At 37.1% G+C, this 14,704-nt stretch overlaps 3 protein-coding genes across 3 annotated transcripts in view; 1 reads left to right on the forward strand and 2 right to left on the reverse strand.

The window, feature by feature from the left end:
- Window positions 1-569: 569 nt before the first annotated feature.
- Cbr-ensa-1 lies at window positions 570-1,656 on the forward strand (the record flags this gene model as incomplete). The annotated part of the gene is made up of 4 exons (XM_002639231.1): window positions 570-737; window positions 850-1,077; window positions 1,122-1,211; window positions 1,618-1,656. The coding sequence occupies 4 exons, from the start codon at window positions 570-572 to the stop codon at window positions 1,654-1,656; spliced, it is 525 nt and encodes a 174-aa protein (XP_002639277.1).
- A 763-nt stretch (window positions 1,657-2,419) lies between these two features.
- Window positions 2,420-6,072, reverse strand: Cbr-zig-1 (the record flags this gene model as incomplete). The annotated part of the gene is made up of 7 exons (XM_002639230.1): window positions 2,420-2,532; window positions 3,059-3,220; window positions 3,272-3,356; window positions 4,176-4,261; window positions 4,378-4,446; window positions 5,736-5,954; window positions 6,009-6,072. The coding sequence occupies 7 exons, from the start codon at window positions 6,070-6,072 to the stop codon at window positions 2,420-2,422; spliced, it is 798 nt and encodes a 265-aa protein (XP_002639276.1).
- Window positions 6,073-10,517: 4,445 nt separating this feature from the next.
- Window positions 10,518-14,704, reverse strand: part of CBG03837 — a gene marked incomplete at both ends in the record, with an annotated part of 6,585 nt that continues 2,398 nt past the window's right edge. The window contains 2 exons of the mRNA XM_045244952.1: window positions 10,518-10,582; window positions 14,428-14,700. Coding sequence (XP_045092496.1) covers window positions 10,518-10,582; window positions 14,428-14,700 — 338 coding nt within the window. The remainder of the gene's footprint in view (window positions 10,583-14,427; window positions 14,701-14,704) is intronic.

Consider the following 14,704-nt stretch of genomic DNA (forward strand, 5'->3'; position numbering starts at 1 on the left):
CGCGATTATTTTGAATAGACAATAAAAGGTTCCGTCCTTTTTCCCCTACTCAAATGTTGTTTTGCTGTCACATTGTGATGCGAATGATGATGAAAGCGCCGTTATAGCAAATTAAATCTGTAGGGTAAAGAGTAGAGCTGCCCAAATCCGTTTCTCTCTAATTCGACCAGCGAAAAATGACAAACGACGAGAAATGTGTTGCTTTCGATTCTATGACTAAAAACAGACAACGCAGTGTCTGACACCATGTTTTTTTTTGTTTTCAATTCCTCTCTACCATGTTCTGTCGGCCTCCTCTTCATACACCCTACACCGATGATCAGCACGAGTTCTTTTTTCAACATCATTTGTTCAAAATCATCCACATCTTCACTCATTTTTTCCGTTTTTAAAGGACTTCGCTTTATAGTTCAACCGATGTCTTTCGCTTTCATAGTACATTCTCTGACTTTTTTCTTTGAGTTTTTCACTTCTTTTTACAATAGTCTTCATTTCAGAACTAGGGTCGGACAACAAGCGCTTTCCATTCATTTTCAGCTGTGCCCCTGAAAACAAAACTCATCGTCACAATGCGCGGAGAAGCAGGAGAGTTAGCCGTAAGCAGTGGAGAGATCGCCACCGGAGCATTGTCGCCTGAAAAACAGCAAGAACAAGAACTGATGGGCAAATTGGCCGCAACTGGAAAGCTTCCTGCTCGACCGGCCAGCTCTTTCTTGCAGAAAAAATTACAACAGAGGGTGAGTTCGTATACATATTAACGGAAGAATGACTCATTTCCATACTCCCACATTAATAATGAGATGATAAGAATCGAAGTTAGATAGTAGTTTCTACCGTTCTTTCTTTCAGAAGTTCTTCGATTCTGGTGATTACGCAATGGACAAGTCGAAGGCTGGAACCGGATTAGGATCGAAGCCTCATCCACTTGCAGGCGGCCCACAACCGCCAGCTCCACCTCCTGCTGCGATTCAAAAGAGTCCGGCTCCTGCTACGTCACCATCTCCATCGGCTTCTCCGATTTCGCAGCAGACCAATCGTCCAAGTTCTGAGCGAAACAGTGATGATGACAATTTGCAGGTACGGTTCTTCAAATTCAGGGTTCATCGATCGAATTTTTCCAGATCCCTCGTCCGGACACAGTTCCTCAGCGAAAAGCGTCGATTATCAACCCAAGTGTGCATTGCAAGCTGAGTCCAGCGCCGCATGTACAGGTGAGAGATGCTGTTCGAACTTTTTTGGAGTGGCACCAGAATCGTCGCCCGGAAAAAAAAACAAAAATCAGTTAGACTGTTAGGCGCGAGAAATAGTCAGGAGAAAAAAGGGGATGAGGAGAACGGGGGAGCGAGCATATTGACTTCCCTGTTAGCTAACTGACAGCCTCTGATTTGTGCGCTCAATAGGAAAAGGACTAAAGCTGTTTGGTAGAAAGTTAAACAATGAATAGATAGCTGATAAACAAGCGTTTAGTGAAAGAGAACAGTTATTCTCTCCTTCTCTGATAACTATTGTCGTAATGATCGAAATGACTCGTCTGGAAGTTGATAGGCGGCGCTTGTGGTCATTTCCGAGATTCTCGATAATTTTCTAGTTCCACAGTGCCAATAAAAAATTTTTCAGCATCACGATGCTGCTTCACCATCTGCCACAAACGAATAAAGAAGGAAAAGAGATTACTGTAATCAACTGTCGTCAAGAATGTCTCAATTTCTGTCAACATCATCTTTCCATGTTTTCATCCCGTACACATTGTGTCCGTTGTTTTATCACTCATCTCGGAATCCCATAAGTAATCCTCCTAATCCAAGCTTTTATTATTTTTTATATTTTTCACAACACCAATTCAATCATAATCACTATCATGAAAAGGCTATTTCTTGCTTAGAATCATTTCAACGTCAAGAGTCACAATGAAATCACATTTCCATCCATCCAACGCTTCCCTATCTTTTTCTGTTTTCCTTATTGCTGTTGCTTCCAAACAGGAATTGCTCCATTGGTTTGCACTGCAATTCATTTCATTTTCCCCGTTTTACATCGCTCTGAACAAATCTGGAAAATGTTCTGTAGATAATAGCTTTTTATTTTCCCTCTCCTTCACTCTTTCCCGATTTATTTTTTTCTGGTCTGTCCCGTTTCCAATTTTCTTGAAAACCCTCCTGCTGCATGATTTTTTTGTTCTATTTTCGTTTCTTCGTATTTATTGGGACATTGAAAATGAGATAAAAATGCAGAGGCATAAGGCGCTATGAGGTATGAATATGGAAAAGAAAAGAAACAATAATGACATTGAAAAAAAAGATTGGGAAGACTGTATTTACACCGTAGAAAAGGGTGAAAAAGAAATGAGTGAGCAAGAAGAAGAAAAAAAATGTATTGGGCCTAAAACGGAAGCCTGGCTTGGTTCACTGGATATAGTTTTTCAGGCTTTACGTGCAGCATGATTGTTGCGCCATTCGCAGAAAATAATGATAGTAGTCAACAGAACCAGAGTGATAACAATGACAGCCAGTGGATACACCCATTGATATTCGCCTGAAAATTCGACTTTTTAAATATTGAAATTTGAAGGAATTCAGATGGCCGAAAATCCCACAACGACAATTACAGTAACCTGAAATTTCTAATTTTAATGTTTTCAGTTTTAATTTTCTCGTTTTTTACTGATTTTCCCAAAAGAAGTCGGAAAAAATTTACTGCAAACGCACGAAAATCGAGAAAATATATTCTGAAAAACAAAATATTTTAGGTTATGGTAGTTTTCGTTGTGTGGAACTACGGTCACCGGTGTTTCTCTTCCACAGCTCTGATTTTTTTGTACCAGAATGATACAGTAAATGTTCTACTAGAACGCCACATTACACTTTTAATTCAAATTTAAATATCTCGACTTCTGTAAAAGATACGATTACTTTTTCAACTAATAAAATATTTATCATAAAATCACCAATATTTTATCAGTTGACATATTTTCGATATCTTCAATAAGAACCGAGATAATTGAGCTCAAAGTACAAGTACTCCGAAAGTTTCATAAAAGTCTAAAAGCCATTTAACTCACTTCTGACAGTGACCATTTTATCCACAACCAACAACATTTTGCTTGTTTTTCCATTCAAAGTGTACTCGTTGACAGCTTCACATGAGTAAGTTCCAGCGTCCGTGTAATTGACACTTGATAGGATAACAGTAGTTCCTTCCATTGAAACAGAACTGCTCAGAGCTGAAAATTTGTAATGTTAATGATTTTTGGTTCATGAGAGTTTTGAAATACCAAGTGGTGCTCCATCTTTTGTCCATTTGACAACTGGTTTTGGATATCCAGTTACTGGGCAAGTCAACGAAACCGATTCTCCTTTCTGAAAATTTGTTAAAATTCAAAGATAAGATGGAGCATGAAAACGATTATTATCGAATTTTCGAATCTCTTATTTTTTTTGAAACTCTTAAAAGACAACTGAAATACGGAAAACTAGATTTCGGAAGCTTTGAATTCCCAAACATTCAAACTTCAATTTTTTAATATCCGAATCTCCTAATGTCTCAAAAATCTAATTGCTCAGTTTCTGATTCACCAAATTATGAATTTTCGAATTACCGAACTTGGACTTTATGATATTATGCATTTCTGAGTTTCAGATTTGTGGAATTCCTGAATTTCTCAGTTTCTGAGCTTTCGAATTTTTAAACTTTCGAGTTCTCCAATTTTTTAATTTTCAAATCTCAAAATTTCTGCTTTACTTTTGTAAAACTTGAATATTAGGGTTTTCGGAATCCGAGATTTCAGTTTTCAATTTTTAATTGAATGAATTTTTTATTTTCCGTACATAAAAATTTTTAAATTTTCAAATTTCCGAATTTCGGAACTTTGGAGATTCCAAAATTCTGAGTTTTCGAATCTCCGTATTTACGAATTTCTGAATTTCTTCCGATATTTTCCTTATTTTTTCTCGAAACTGATAGTAAATTATGTAACTTTTTTTCAAAAACAAAAATTTCGGAGCAATGAGATATTCCGATTTTCGATTGAGATATTCCGATTTTCGAAACTATACTATTCCAAATCAAGACACTGCCTCAAGTTTCCAATTTCTGAATCGACTGATTTCTATTTGATATTCTGATTGACCACTACTATCGGCCAATTACAGAATGATCTGATTGCCAGATTAACAAACCTCAATAGTAGTTCCAGTGCTCTCCAAATGGAATTCATGCCCTTCATGTTCAGTGAAATGTTCATGGGAATGAACAATCGGTCGGGCTGTAAATAATCTTTTTTTTCATTTTCTGTTTCTTCAAAACTCATCATTCCTCACAGAATGTCACCTGACCCCTCATCTTTTACTCCCCCCTGAATTCTCTTTCCGTTTTACTCACAATAAATGGAAACCCGATGGCTGATCTTTCCGTGTGGTGTCTCCAATTCGCATTTATACTCGCCGGCGTCTGCAATAACAATAAGAAATGAGAGAGAAACAGATGTTAGGTTTTAGGTTTTTGAGAGAGGAGGAGAAGAAGAACCACTTTCACTCATTTCCAGATGATTTTCTGTGGTTGAAATCAGATACGAATATGAAAACTATAAAAGTGCAAAAGTCAACTGAACTGTTATCGAAATACCGCAAACACTCTAATAGAACGCCACAAACATCTGATTCCACTTTGAGCCGATATATCTCAATTTCAGTTAGATATATCAAAAAGTGGCAAGCTGACAAAGTGTTTATCAAGTTATCATCAGTATTTTGCCAGTTGACCACTTTGTGATATCTTTCACAGGAACCGAGATAAATTGGCTTAAAGTTTGAAGTTAGAGGGCTCTTCTATTACAGGTTTTATAGGAAAATTCGGACAACATACTTTTTCTATCGATAAAGGGCTCTTTATAGAAAAATTTAATTTTGTATAGAGAAATTCGGATACTGTGATTTTTATGTTTCAAAAATCCGGAATATCTGGGAGTCTAGAATTTCTAGAATAAAAATTTTGGATCCTCAAAATGTACAATCTCAGATATCTGGAGCTTCAGTGATTAACGACTAGGATTTTTAATGTTAAAACATTTTTTTTTTGAATTTCAAGACTTCGAAGATGGGAATAGTTAGAAATTCATAACTTACGAGTACTGTATCATGTAATTTATGATATATGGATTTTGCAAAGATAACAAATTTTACCGATATGGTATCTTTCTCTCTGAGTTTCAGAGCTTCGAGTTTTCAAATATCCGAATTTCTGATTTTCGAAATTTTCGAAATTTTGCGATATATAAAAAAATCATTTCTTGAAAAATTTTGGATTTCAAAACTCTAGATTTCAACACATATAAACGTTCACAGCACTTGATTATGACATTTCAGATTCATTAAAATTGAGATCTCAGATTTTTCGAAACTACAAAAAATTATCGGTACTTTGAAAGCAATTTACGGAATTTCGCAAATCGGGGTCGTCAAAAATTACGAAATCCAGAGATTTATGATAAACTGAACACTTGTGTTTTGATATTCCATTTTGAATACTTTTCTAGAAGTTGGCTTTCAAAAACCACATCCTAAAATGAGCAGACAGAAGTTAAGTGGCTCCGCAGACATTAGCTTCACCGGAAGACATGAGAATATCCACGATCTGATGCCTAGCGTTTTTAGTCTAATATTCTTGTGAGAATTAATGACCATTCCGCAGAAGCTCGAGGTCTCAGAAAAAAAAAACGTTTCAATTGTGTTTCAACTCACCATTGATAGACGGAGATCCAAAAGTGTAGGTGGCATTCTTTTTGGTTGGATTCAGTGTTGGCTCAAGTTTCTCATTATCACGGAGTCGGATGATTGTGGCTTTGCTGATTACGACTTGCGGATTATCAGGAGCACACCAAATGGTGATTGGATCAGTTGCATGAATTGGATGGGCTTCCGTGGATCGAGCGGCAACCAGAACAAGCGCAGATTTGGAGCCTGTATTGATATGGGTTTAGGGTATCAATAAAAATATGAATATGGTTGGTTTACCTCTTCCAGCCAAGGCTAACACACTGCCAATAAGAAGAGATGTGATTAGGAATAGGTTTTTCATACTGAAAATCTTGAAATTTGAAAATTTTCAGGTGAGTTAGAGTTTAAAAAAGTGATTTATGAGCTTTGAGAATATCAGAAGAAAGTTGAAACAAAATTTGAAAACGTTTGTTTCTGGAAATTGAAGAATCAATTTCAGAAGTGGAGTTTTTTTTTCAGATCACATTCCAGATATTTTTTCAGAAAGTTTTTTTCTGAAACTTGATGTTCTAGGAGGAAAAACCGATCGCACTTGTTCTCATTCAAAAAAAAACAGGAAAATGAAACTAGAGGAACGAACACTAGTGGTCAACAACATTTGAAATACGAGGAAGAGGGAGATTCCCTGGGAAAAATAAGGAAAAATGAAGAGAGAAAAAGAGAGGTAAATGGGAAATAAATGAATCTTAAAGTGGACAAAAAAGGTCTTGTACACTCAATTCAAATTAGGATATAGGTGTGCAATGAAATAGAAAAAAAAAACAAGAAAGAAAAAGAAAGGAAGAGCTCTTCTTTTTCTTCTTCTTCTTTTCTGCTTGTATTCCTCTTGCCTTGAGGCGAAAATTGGTGGAAAATGAGAGTAAAAGAGGGAAAAGCAGAGAGATGCTCTCACTTGAAGAAGAAGAAGAAGAAGGAAGAGTAAAAAGAAGAAGAAGAGAGACGAAGAGACTTGACTTCTGGGAGCTATTAGAGAATAGAGTTTAACTGGAGATAGAGGAGAAAGAGAAGAAGAAGATCCCTTGAGACCTATTCTCATTTTCCCACCCCATTCGCTCTCTCCGTCCCCTCTCCCGAAACCACTTTTTTGTGCTGTGTCCAGTTGGTTCTTGGGTTCAAAATGAGAATGAGATAGTGTAGATTACTTTGGGGTATATATAAATATGGTGGTTCTTTATCACATTTGGTTTATAAATTCTAAAAATCAGACTCCAAAATAAATAAGAAATGATAAAGTTTAGGTTTCTAAAATATGTTTGAATTATTTTTTTGTTGCCTGAAATCGTTAGAAATCAGCAAGAATATTTAGTTATTTGCTATCAAATGGTTCTTTAGGAATACTTTCATCATGAATTCCCAAAATACAAATTTAAAAAAATTAACGGGACGACAGCAAAAAACCGGAATCATCAACTTTGAGTCCATATACCTCGGTTCCTGTGAAAGATATCAAAAAGTTGTCAATTAATAAAATATTGGTGACTTTATAATTAATAATTTATCATTTGACCACTTTCTCATATCTTTTACAGGAACCGAGATAAATTGGTTCAAAGTTAAAATGTAGAGGCCTTCGAGAATGCTCAAGGTAGTTTTCTCCCCGATGCATATGTTGCCAAAATTACACGAAAAACCTTTATGAAAAACCTACTCTAGTATTCCTAAAAACCGTATTTGCCTGCTGAGCTAAAAATCTGAACAATTTCCTAAATGTTTCGAAAAGAAGAATTCGGACCAATGGTTTTTTTTTAATCGAATATTCATAATGATTCTGGTCCATTACTCACAAAACAAGTCTAATTCTGGGAAACTCGGTTTTTGCTGGAAAAGCTTTGAAAACTTTTATTTTCGAGAAATCTAAAAATTTTCTCTGAATCTAACGGAAGCAGAACCTATTGAAATAGAGAGACACTCCCAGTATACCTAACAAAAGAATTGAAATCTTGACACTTTTCTTCTTCTGAATTGAGTGCAAATCTGGTCATGAATAACCTCCTCGGGAGCATGGAGAGAACCTTTTGGTTGCTCATTCACAATTCGACGTTTCCCTCCGCCATTTCTCTGGCGTCTCTACTTCTTACACACTATTTTCAAGATGTCACATAACTTATGCAAACCAAAGACAGCAACATGTCACCAGAAGAAAAAAAACTCGACAAATTTTGGGGAGGAAAAGTCAAAACGGACTGCAAGAAAGAGCACTAAAAGGGGTCCCAAAACCAAGAAAGAGATGGAAAAAAAAGAAGAAGAAGGACATGGGGGATTGAAGGAGTGAGGGTTTGTAAGTCCGTTGATTTCCGGTTGAAAGGGAATAGAAGGGAATAGGGAGAAATGGATAGAAAAATAGAGAAATGTCATGACAACCTTCTTGTTTTCGGTTTCTTTTCCTCACCAACTGGTTGTATAGTTATTCTTGTTTTCGTTCAAAAAAAACTTGCCAATTTTGCTGCTCGAGTAATGGAAAATAGGGAGACGAGGAGCTGATAATAGCAGGGAATTTTAGAATTTGTGGTATTGGGAAGATACAAAACAGACGAAGAATTGTTTTTGAATAAAAAATGTGTGGGTTGGTGGAGAAAACATTTCCTCGAAGACTTATATAAAGGAATTCCAAGCAACTGTTTATTTTCTATCATTTGGAAGATGTTAACTGGAATGAACCAATTTTGTAAAAATACAAATTCTCTGAAAATTATGCTTTCTGGAAAAGAGATTTCCTCACATGGGTACTTTTTATGAGGTCTTTTGAGAATTTTCTGAAATTGGTAAAATGGTACTTTTAAACATGCTTGAACCGGTTTCAACTAATCAGAATCGTAATATGAGCTCTCACAAGGGTTATTTACAGTACCACATTTTTACCAAATAATTTTTAATTTTTCCAGATTTAACACTCGTTTTTCAGGATTATCTCATGCGCAAAACACTTTCTGAAATTCTGAAATTCTGAGATTCTGAGATTCTGAGATTCTGAGATTCTAAAATTCTGAAGTTCTGAATTCTCATATTCTCAGATTCTCATATTCTGCTCGAGAAGTGTGATGAGACAGTTCGGACATCCATATGTCAGTTGAAATCATCGGACACAATCATAATCAATGATTCCAACTTTGAACAGTTCAGAGAAACACTGAAGTTAAGTGAAAACAAAACGTCCAGGAAAGATAATTTATTCAGTTTTTAAATTTATTGAAACATTTTTAGGCTTCCGGTTTTCTGTTAAATTTTATTTAAGATACCACACACTGTCCGAATACGTTTCCCAAGCTGTTTAAAATTTTCGCACAAAGAAGGACACCAACCGAAGGACAGACACAAAAAAACTGGAAGAACAAAGACTACGACTACGAACCAGAAATGCACGGACGCAGACATTTCGGACAACGGACACCGGTAAACGGACAACGGACTACAGACAACGAACAAAAACATTTTCAACGGACAACAGACACGGATAACGGAGAACAGTCAAAAATGGCCGGACAACGGATAACGGACTGTCCGTGTCCTGCTTTCAACAACCCGACGACATCACTGAAAATCATAGCCGAAAGATGAACCGCGCGCAAAAGAAGCTAAAAAGAAAGAAATCACAAGGAAAAAAAGTTCACAGAGTTCTGACATCACGACGGCGACTCGATATCCTTTCTCCTGTGACATTCGGATCCTGAAATCAAACATATTTATGACTTTTTAAAAATCATTTTCGCTACCATTCTATTAATAGTAATTTTTCGTAATTGTAGCAATTTTTGGAAATTTCAACTCCCGTAGCCCCGTAATTTCGAATAAAATTTTTCTCACTTTTCATTTTGTTCCGGTACTTCTGTCATCTTGATGTGAATCCTGCCAATCCTGATAATGTCCTCAAATCCCTGGAAGGTGGTGCAAGAAACCAACCAGTTTCTGAAACTCAAACATCTCTAGCTTAATACCGATTCTTTTAGTTTTCCAAATTCTAGACTTCCCCGAAGATAAGATTTCCGTAACCGGGAAAATATGAAAACTCAAAAAATTTACATTTACTCACCTTTCTTTTAGTTCCGCTGCATATGTGGTCCTGATTCGAATCGTGCCAATCTGAGCTCTGCAAACTGTCCCCGTAGTTGTTGAAGATTGTCCTGGAGTCCGAGCATCCCCTACAACTTAAAAGTTTTGAAACTTTATCAATTCCTATTTTCTCACCTTTCGTTTCACTCTGCGTTTTCTGTCACCTTGAATCAAATCACACCAATCCTGAAGTCTGCCTTGGACGCCGTCCTCTGGAAGCCAAGCGGATCCTGCAAGATCCTGTAACTTGACCGTTGGAAACTAATACTGATTATTCCCTCATTTTTCTAAATTGTGTACATTGCTCTCATTTCGTTAGGTTTTCACGGGGGTCACACAATTTGGCTATTGGAAAAATGAGTTCACGAGAAAAATGGCACTCGGTTCCCGGATATCTTTTTTTGATATCTTTCACAGGAACCAAGAAAAATTAGCTCAAAGTTAATAGTAAGGGAACCCTTCTCTTTGTCGGTAGATCTTTCAGTGAAGTTTCTCACAATACTCGTAAAGCTTAAAGATAGCTTAGCGAGGGACTGCCTGCTTCACCACTCTTTCCAAAACGGTCCGATAGAATAGGACGAGTAGCTAAGGATTGACTACCCGCCACTCAAACCTAAACTAAACGGTGTGTGAAAAAAGAAGACGATAAGAACGGAAAGAACGACAAAAAGAAGACGATTTGCAACAAAAACCAGCTTATTACAAACCAAAAGAAGTCGTGGCAAAGGCCACTACAAGACAAGCATAAAGGAACACCAAGAGCCCTAAAAGAAACGATACAGGCTCTGTATTCATGAAAAGAAGAACTCGAAAACAATGAAAACAGCAAAGAACGAATACGGTAAACTCTGTGAACCGTAATTTCAGTCAGGAGTAAGGCACTTTACTAGAAAAAGAACTCGCTAGAAAATCCACGTCCCAAACGTGTCACCGCCTGTATGTGAGATGACGTTGCGCACATAGGTCACGGAGTATTTAATTATGCGGCTTTTAAGGTTGATACGGAAGAAACCCAGATCTTGATATGACTCACTAACATAAAAATGTATTTTATTAATAAAATATAAATCTTCAACAAATAAAATAGAATGTGTATGATATTTATGTATAAAGGACTTCTGAAAAATATCTTCTACAAGAGCAGTTTCTCATGACAATAATCGAGGAAACGGGTGATAAAAAAAGAAAGAATCAAGGGAAAGACAATAAATCGAATTATTGAGGAAAAGGGAAGAAATTTCCATATTTTCTATCATTCAGTTTTCGAAGAAAAGTGAAATGAGTACTATTGGTCTTCCAACTTGTAAACGAATGCATTTAAAGGTAAGCTACGTGTTTAAAGTTGGAATTATCCGTTTTGCATACCACGTTTAAAAAATACTGGAAATATTTTCTTCTCGTTGTTAATTGAAAATGAGCATTCCGTTGAAGGTAAGACAAATTAATTAGGGAACCGATTAGTTGTTTCGAACTTTTTTCGAAATTAACAATAACCCAAATTACTGTACCATCTTTATCAAATTGAAAAAAACTGAATTATTGTTTGTTCGAGAAAGGCAAGAAAAACTGAATTTTAGAACATCCTATTTGTTTTTGAAACACAGTATAAAAAATCAACAGTAGACCCATTAATCCCCATCTCTCGCATGCAATAATCTGAATCACCTTTTGAACTATTTTTTGGACCTGATTCCACGCTGACAAAGAGAAAAAAAAATGAACGAATTGTCATCATGGATCACCCATTTGTAATAGGATCTTTCAGAAAATTAAAGTCATGCTCAAGTCGGTTGCTCTTCTGGCTGCTCTGTTTCTTGTAAGTTTGATTTTTGTTTTCTGGTACATGAAAATCGGAAGGTCCCACAACAACTACCGTATATGTTAATTTCCCGGATTTCATATCTTGATTTTCGTGAATTTTTTGACCATCTTTTTGCTATCAAACTTTTTTTTCATTCTCCGTCTTGTCTGGACAGAAAACGTAGACAATATTTTTAGGTTACGGTAGTTGTCGTTGTGGAACCTTCGTCCGCGGCCACAGCTCCGATTTTTTTGTACCAGAATGATAATTAAAAATTAAAATTTTTTCAGACTATTCAAGCAGCAAACTACTGTATGAAAGACAAGGAATTGAGTGAAAATGAATTTTTCGATCAGGTTCAGGGAACAATTTTTGCGAATCAACAGAACCGAGTTGTGTAATTTCTATAGCAGAAAAATCTGAAAACAATGTTTATTTTTATTTCCAGAGCAATCGAATGTCCAGACCCGAAAGATAATTCCACCTGTCTTTACATTGTAGATCGAATCGGATATTTGAAAGATGGGTAATCTTTCTGAATCACTCCAAATAAAAAAATTTAACTTCCAGATCCTGGTTTGTCGGCAGATTCCTGACTCCTGTGCCAGATCTTACTAAAGGATTCTTGTCAGTGTCGAAATTGGTCAAACCAGTATTCAAGAGTATGAGCACTATAGACACTGCAACGTGGATGGTCGATGTTGGAACCATGGACGCTATGACTCCAAATTCAGTTGAACTTAGTGAGTTTGAGAAGAGTATACTTCATATTCTACTCAGCAAATTTTTGGCATATGTGCCGCTACTTGGGGCACCGGTGCCCGGGGGGTCGGGGCACGCATGCATTTTGCGTGCCGTTGCCGTGCCGTATCCGTGCTCATGTGTGCCGTTATTTGAAATTCTTTCCCCAAAATTGGCTCAATTAATTTAATATTTTCTTTAAATTTAACAGTTTATTCGATTAGAAATTCAAAAAAAAGAGTAACAAAAAAAAAAAAGAAAAAACGATCATTTAAATCTGTAGAGAAGATTGTGTCGAAGATGTCGAATTTCGATGAAAGTACCTTTCCTACTCCTCTTCTCCAGCTTTATTGGCGTTGGGCTTGGCAGGGTGTTTCTGAAAGAACTTTAAAGATTATTTACATAATTAATTGGATGAAAACTCACATTTCTTTGGACGAATTGTCTTCCCGAAAATCCATCGGAAGTTGTCTGACACGTTTTCACCGAATTCTACTCAGCAAATTTTTGGCACAAATATATTTCATGATTTTCCACCTGAAAGCCTAGAAAAACAAAACCAAATGCCATAAAACGGTGAAAAGTACAAAAATTTCTGAAAATGAATGACAAGCTATTTTCGCAACATTTTCGAAACTCTATGGATAGAGACGATATGCGCAGGTGGTTCAAGAAAGGGCACGGCAGCGGCACGGTAGCGGCACGCCACATGCTTGCTAGGGGCACGGGTGTGGTGTTCCAAAGGCACTTTCAACGCGGCACGGTGCCGTTTGGATGCAGTATCTCTCTTAAAACTCCCCGTAGTCATTGCAAACAACATGTCTCTGTTTCGCCGCGTTCGTGGTGTAATGGTCAGCATGGATGCCTTCCAAGCACACAGGCCAGGCGCGACTGCTGGATAACGGGCGAACGCCGGGGCGGCACCTGCTAAATAAAGAACAAACGCCGCGCCAGTTTCCGCGCCGGCGACGGTCCGTTTGCCAGATATTGCGCCTCAAGAACGGCCCGTTCCTCAGCAGTTGTAATGCTATTCATACAGGGTATTCTGATCACTCACAATGCGTAATAGCATTTTCTACTAATAGTTCTGTGGATTGTGTATTGTTGTTGAAAAAATAACTCCGATTCATTCAAAGTGCAACTTTCATGAGTAGAACAGCGAAACACATAAGAAATCAAAAGTTCTGTATGAAACAGAACTCCCGATATATTTGCTATGTTTTCGCAAACTTCGAACTTCATGAAAACTCAACTCCAAATATTCAAAATTAACTTTCTTTCCTCTCGTTCTCTTTCTTGTTTCGTTTCTCGATGTCAATTTCTTTCGCTTTTCAGAAAGCCTCCTCATTGAACAGTATTTTTCGCTTTGATTTCATATTATGAGTTTCGTAAGGAAAATAGAAGAATTCGTAACTTCGAACACAAAAAACTGGCATGTAATAGGAAAATCGTTTGATTTTAATGTGCCGCGACATTTTTCAAGTAGACACTTCGAAAGTGGGAAGTTTCGCAAGTGTGACGTTTTGCCACAGCGACAATGAATGCTCGAAAAAACTTTAAATACTGACAGGTTTTGAAAAGCCAGACACAAATTGAGAAAAACGGTATTTCTTCTGTGTTACAGTAACTTTCGAAACATCAACATTGCGAAACGGCACACTTGCGAAGTGTCGGTGAAGCGATTTTCGCGAACGTAACGAAAACATTGAAAGCTTTCGATGGTTTTTGCTTCAGAAAGTGTGCGAACTTACCAACTTACCATGTTAAAACTCCAGAAAGGCTATATTTGTTATTTTCCGAAGCAAAAACTAACGAAACCTTCAAAACTATCTTCGAAACGAGTTTTCACTTATTTTTCGCATTTTCGACTGGAAAACGGACCAAACGGAAATGCGCGAGCATTTTTAAAGGTTTTTATGCCAGTTTTTAGAAAATTAAAGCGAAAAATACCGAGTTTCAACGAGAAAACACTACAAAAAGCAAAAGAAATAGGAAAACGAGACGAAATTTGAACTCACCCCCGATTTCCGAGGGTCAGNTGTGTCATATGTTGATCGATATCCTTACATTCGATATCCTTGAAACTAATAAGTTTGGCAAGAATGGCTGAGTTGATGTGATCTTTGAAAGCTGAGCAAGCAGCGAACAACTTGTCGAATTGATCTCCGGAACGAGTGAATGCGCTGGCTGAGTTCTTCATTCCACCACCATAAGTTCTTGCAGCACTCGATCCTTTTCCGTATGGATGCTTCTTTTCCTGCTCTCCGACGCTACCAGCGAAATTCTTCATACTTTTGAGAAGATCTCCGGTGTTTTCGAAGATGATACTTGCATCGTCGGCTAG

The sequence above is a fragment of the Caenorhabditis briggsae genome (genome assembly GCF_000004555.2).
Source record: "Caenorhabditis briggsae complete genome, chrI, whole genome shotgun sequence".
NCBI lineage: Eukaryota > Metazoa > Nematoda > Chromadorea > Rhabditida > Rhabditidae > Caenorhabditis > Caenorhabditis briggsae.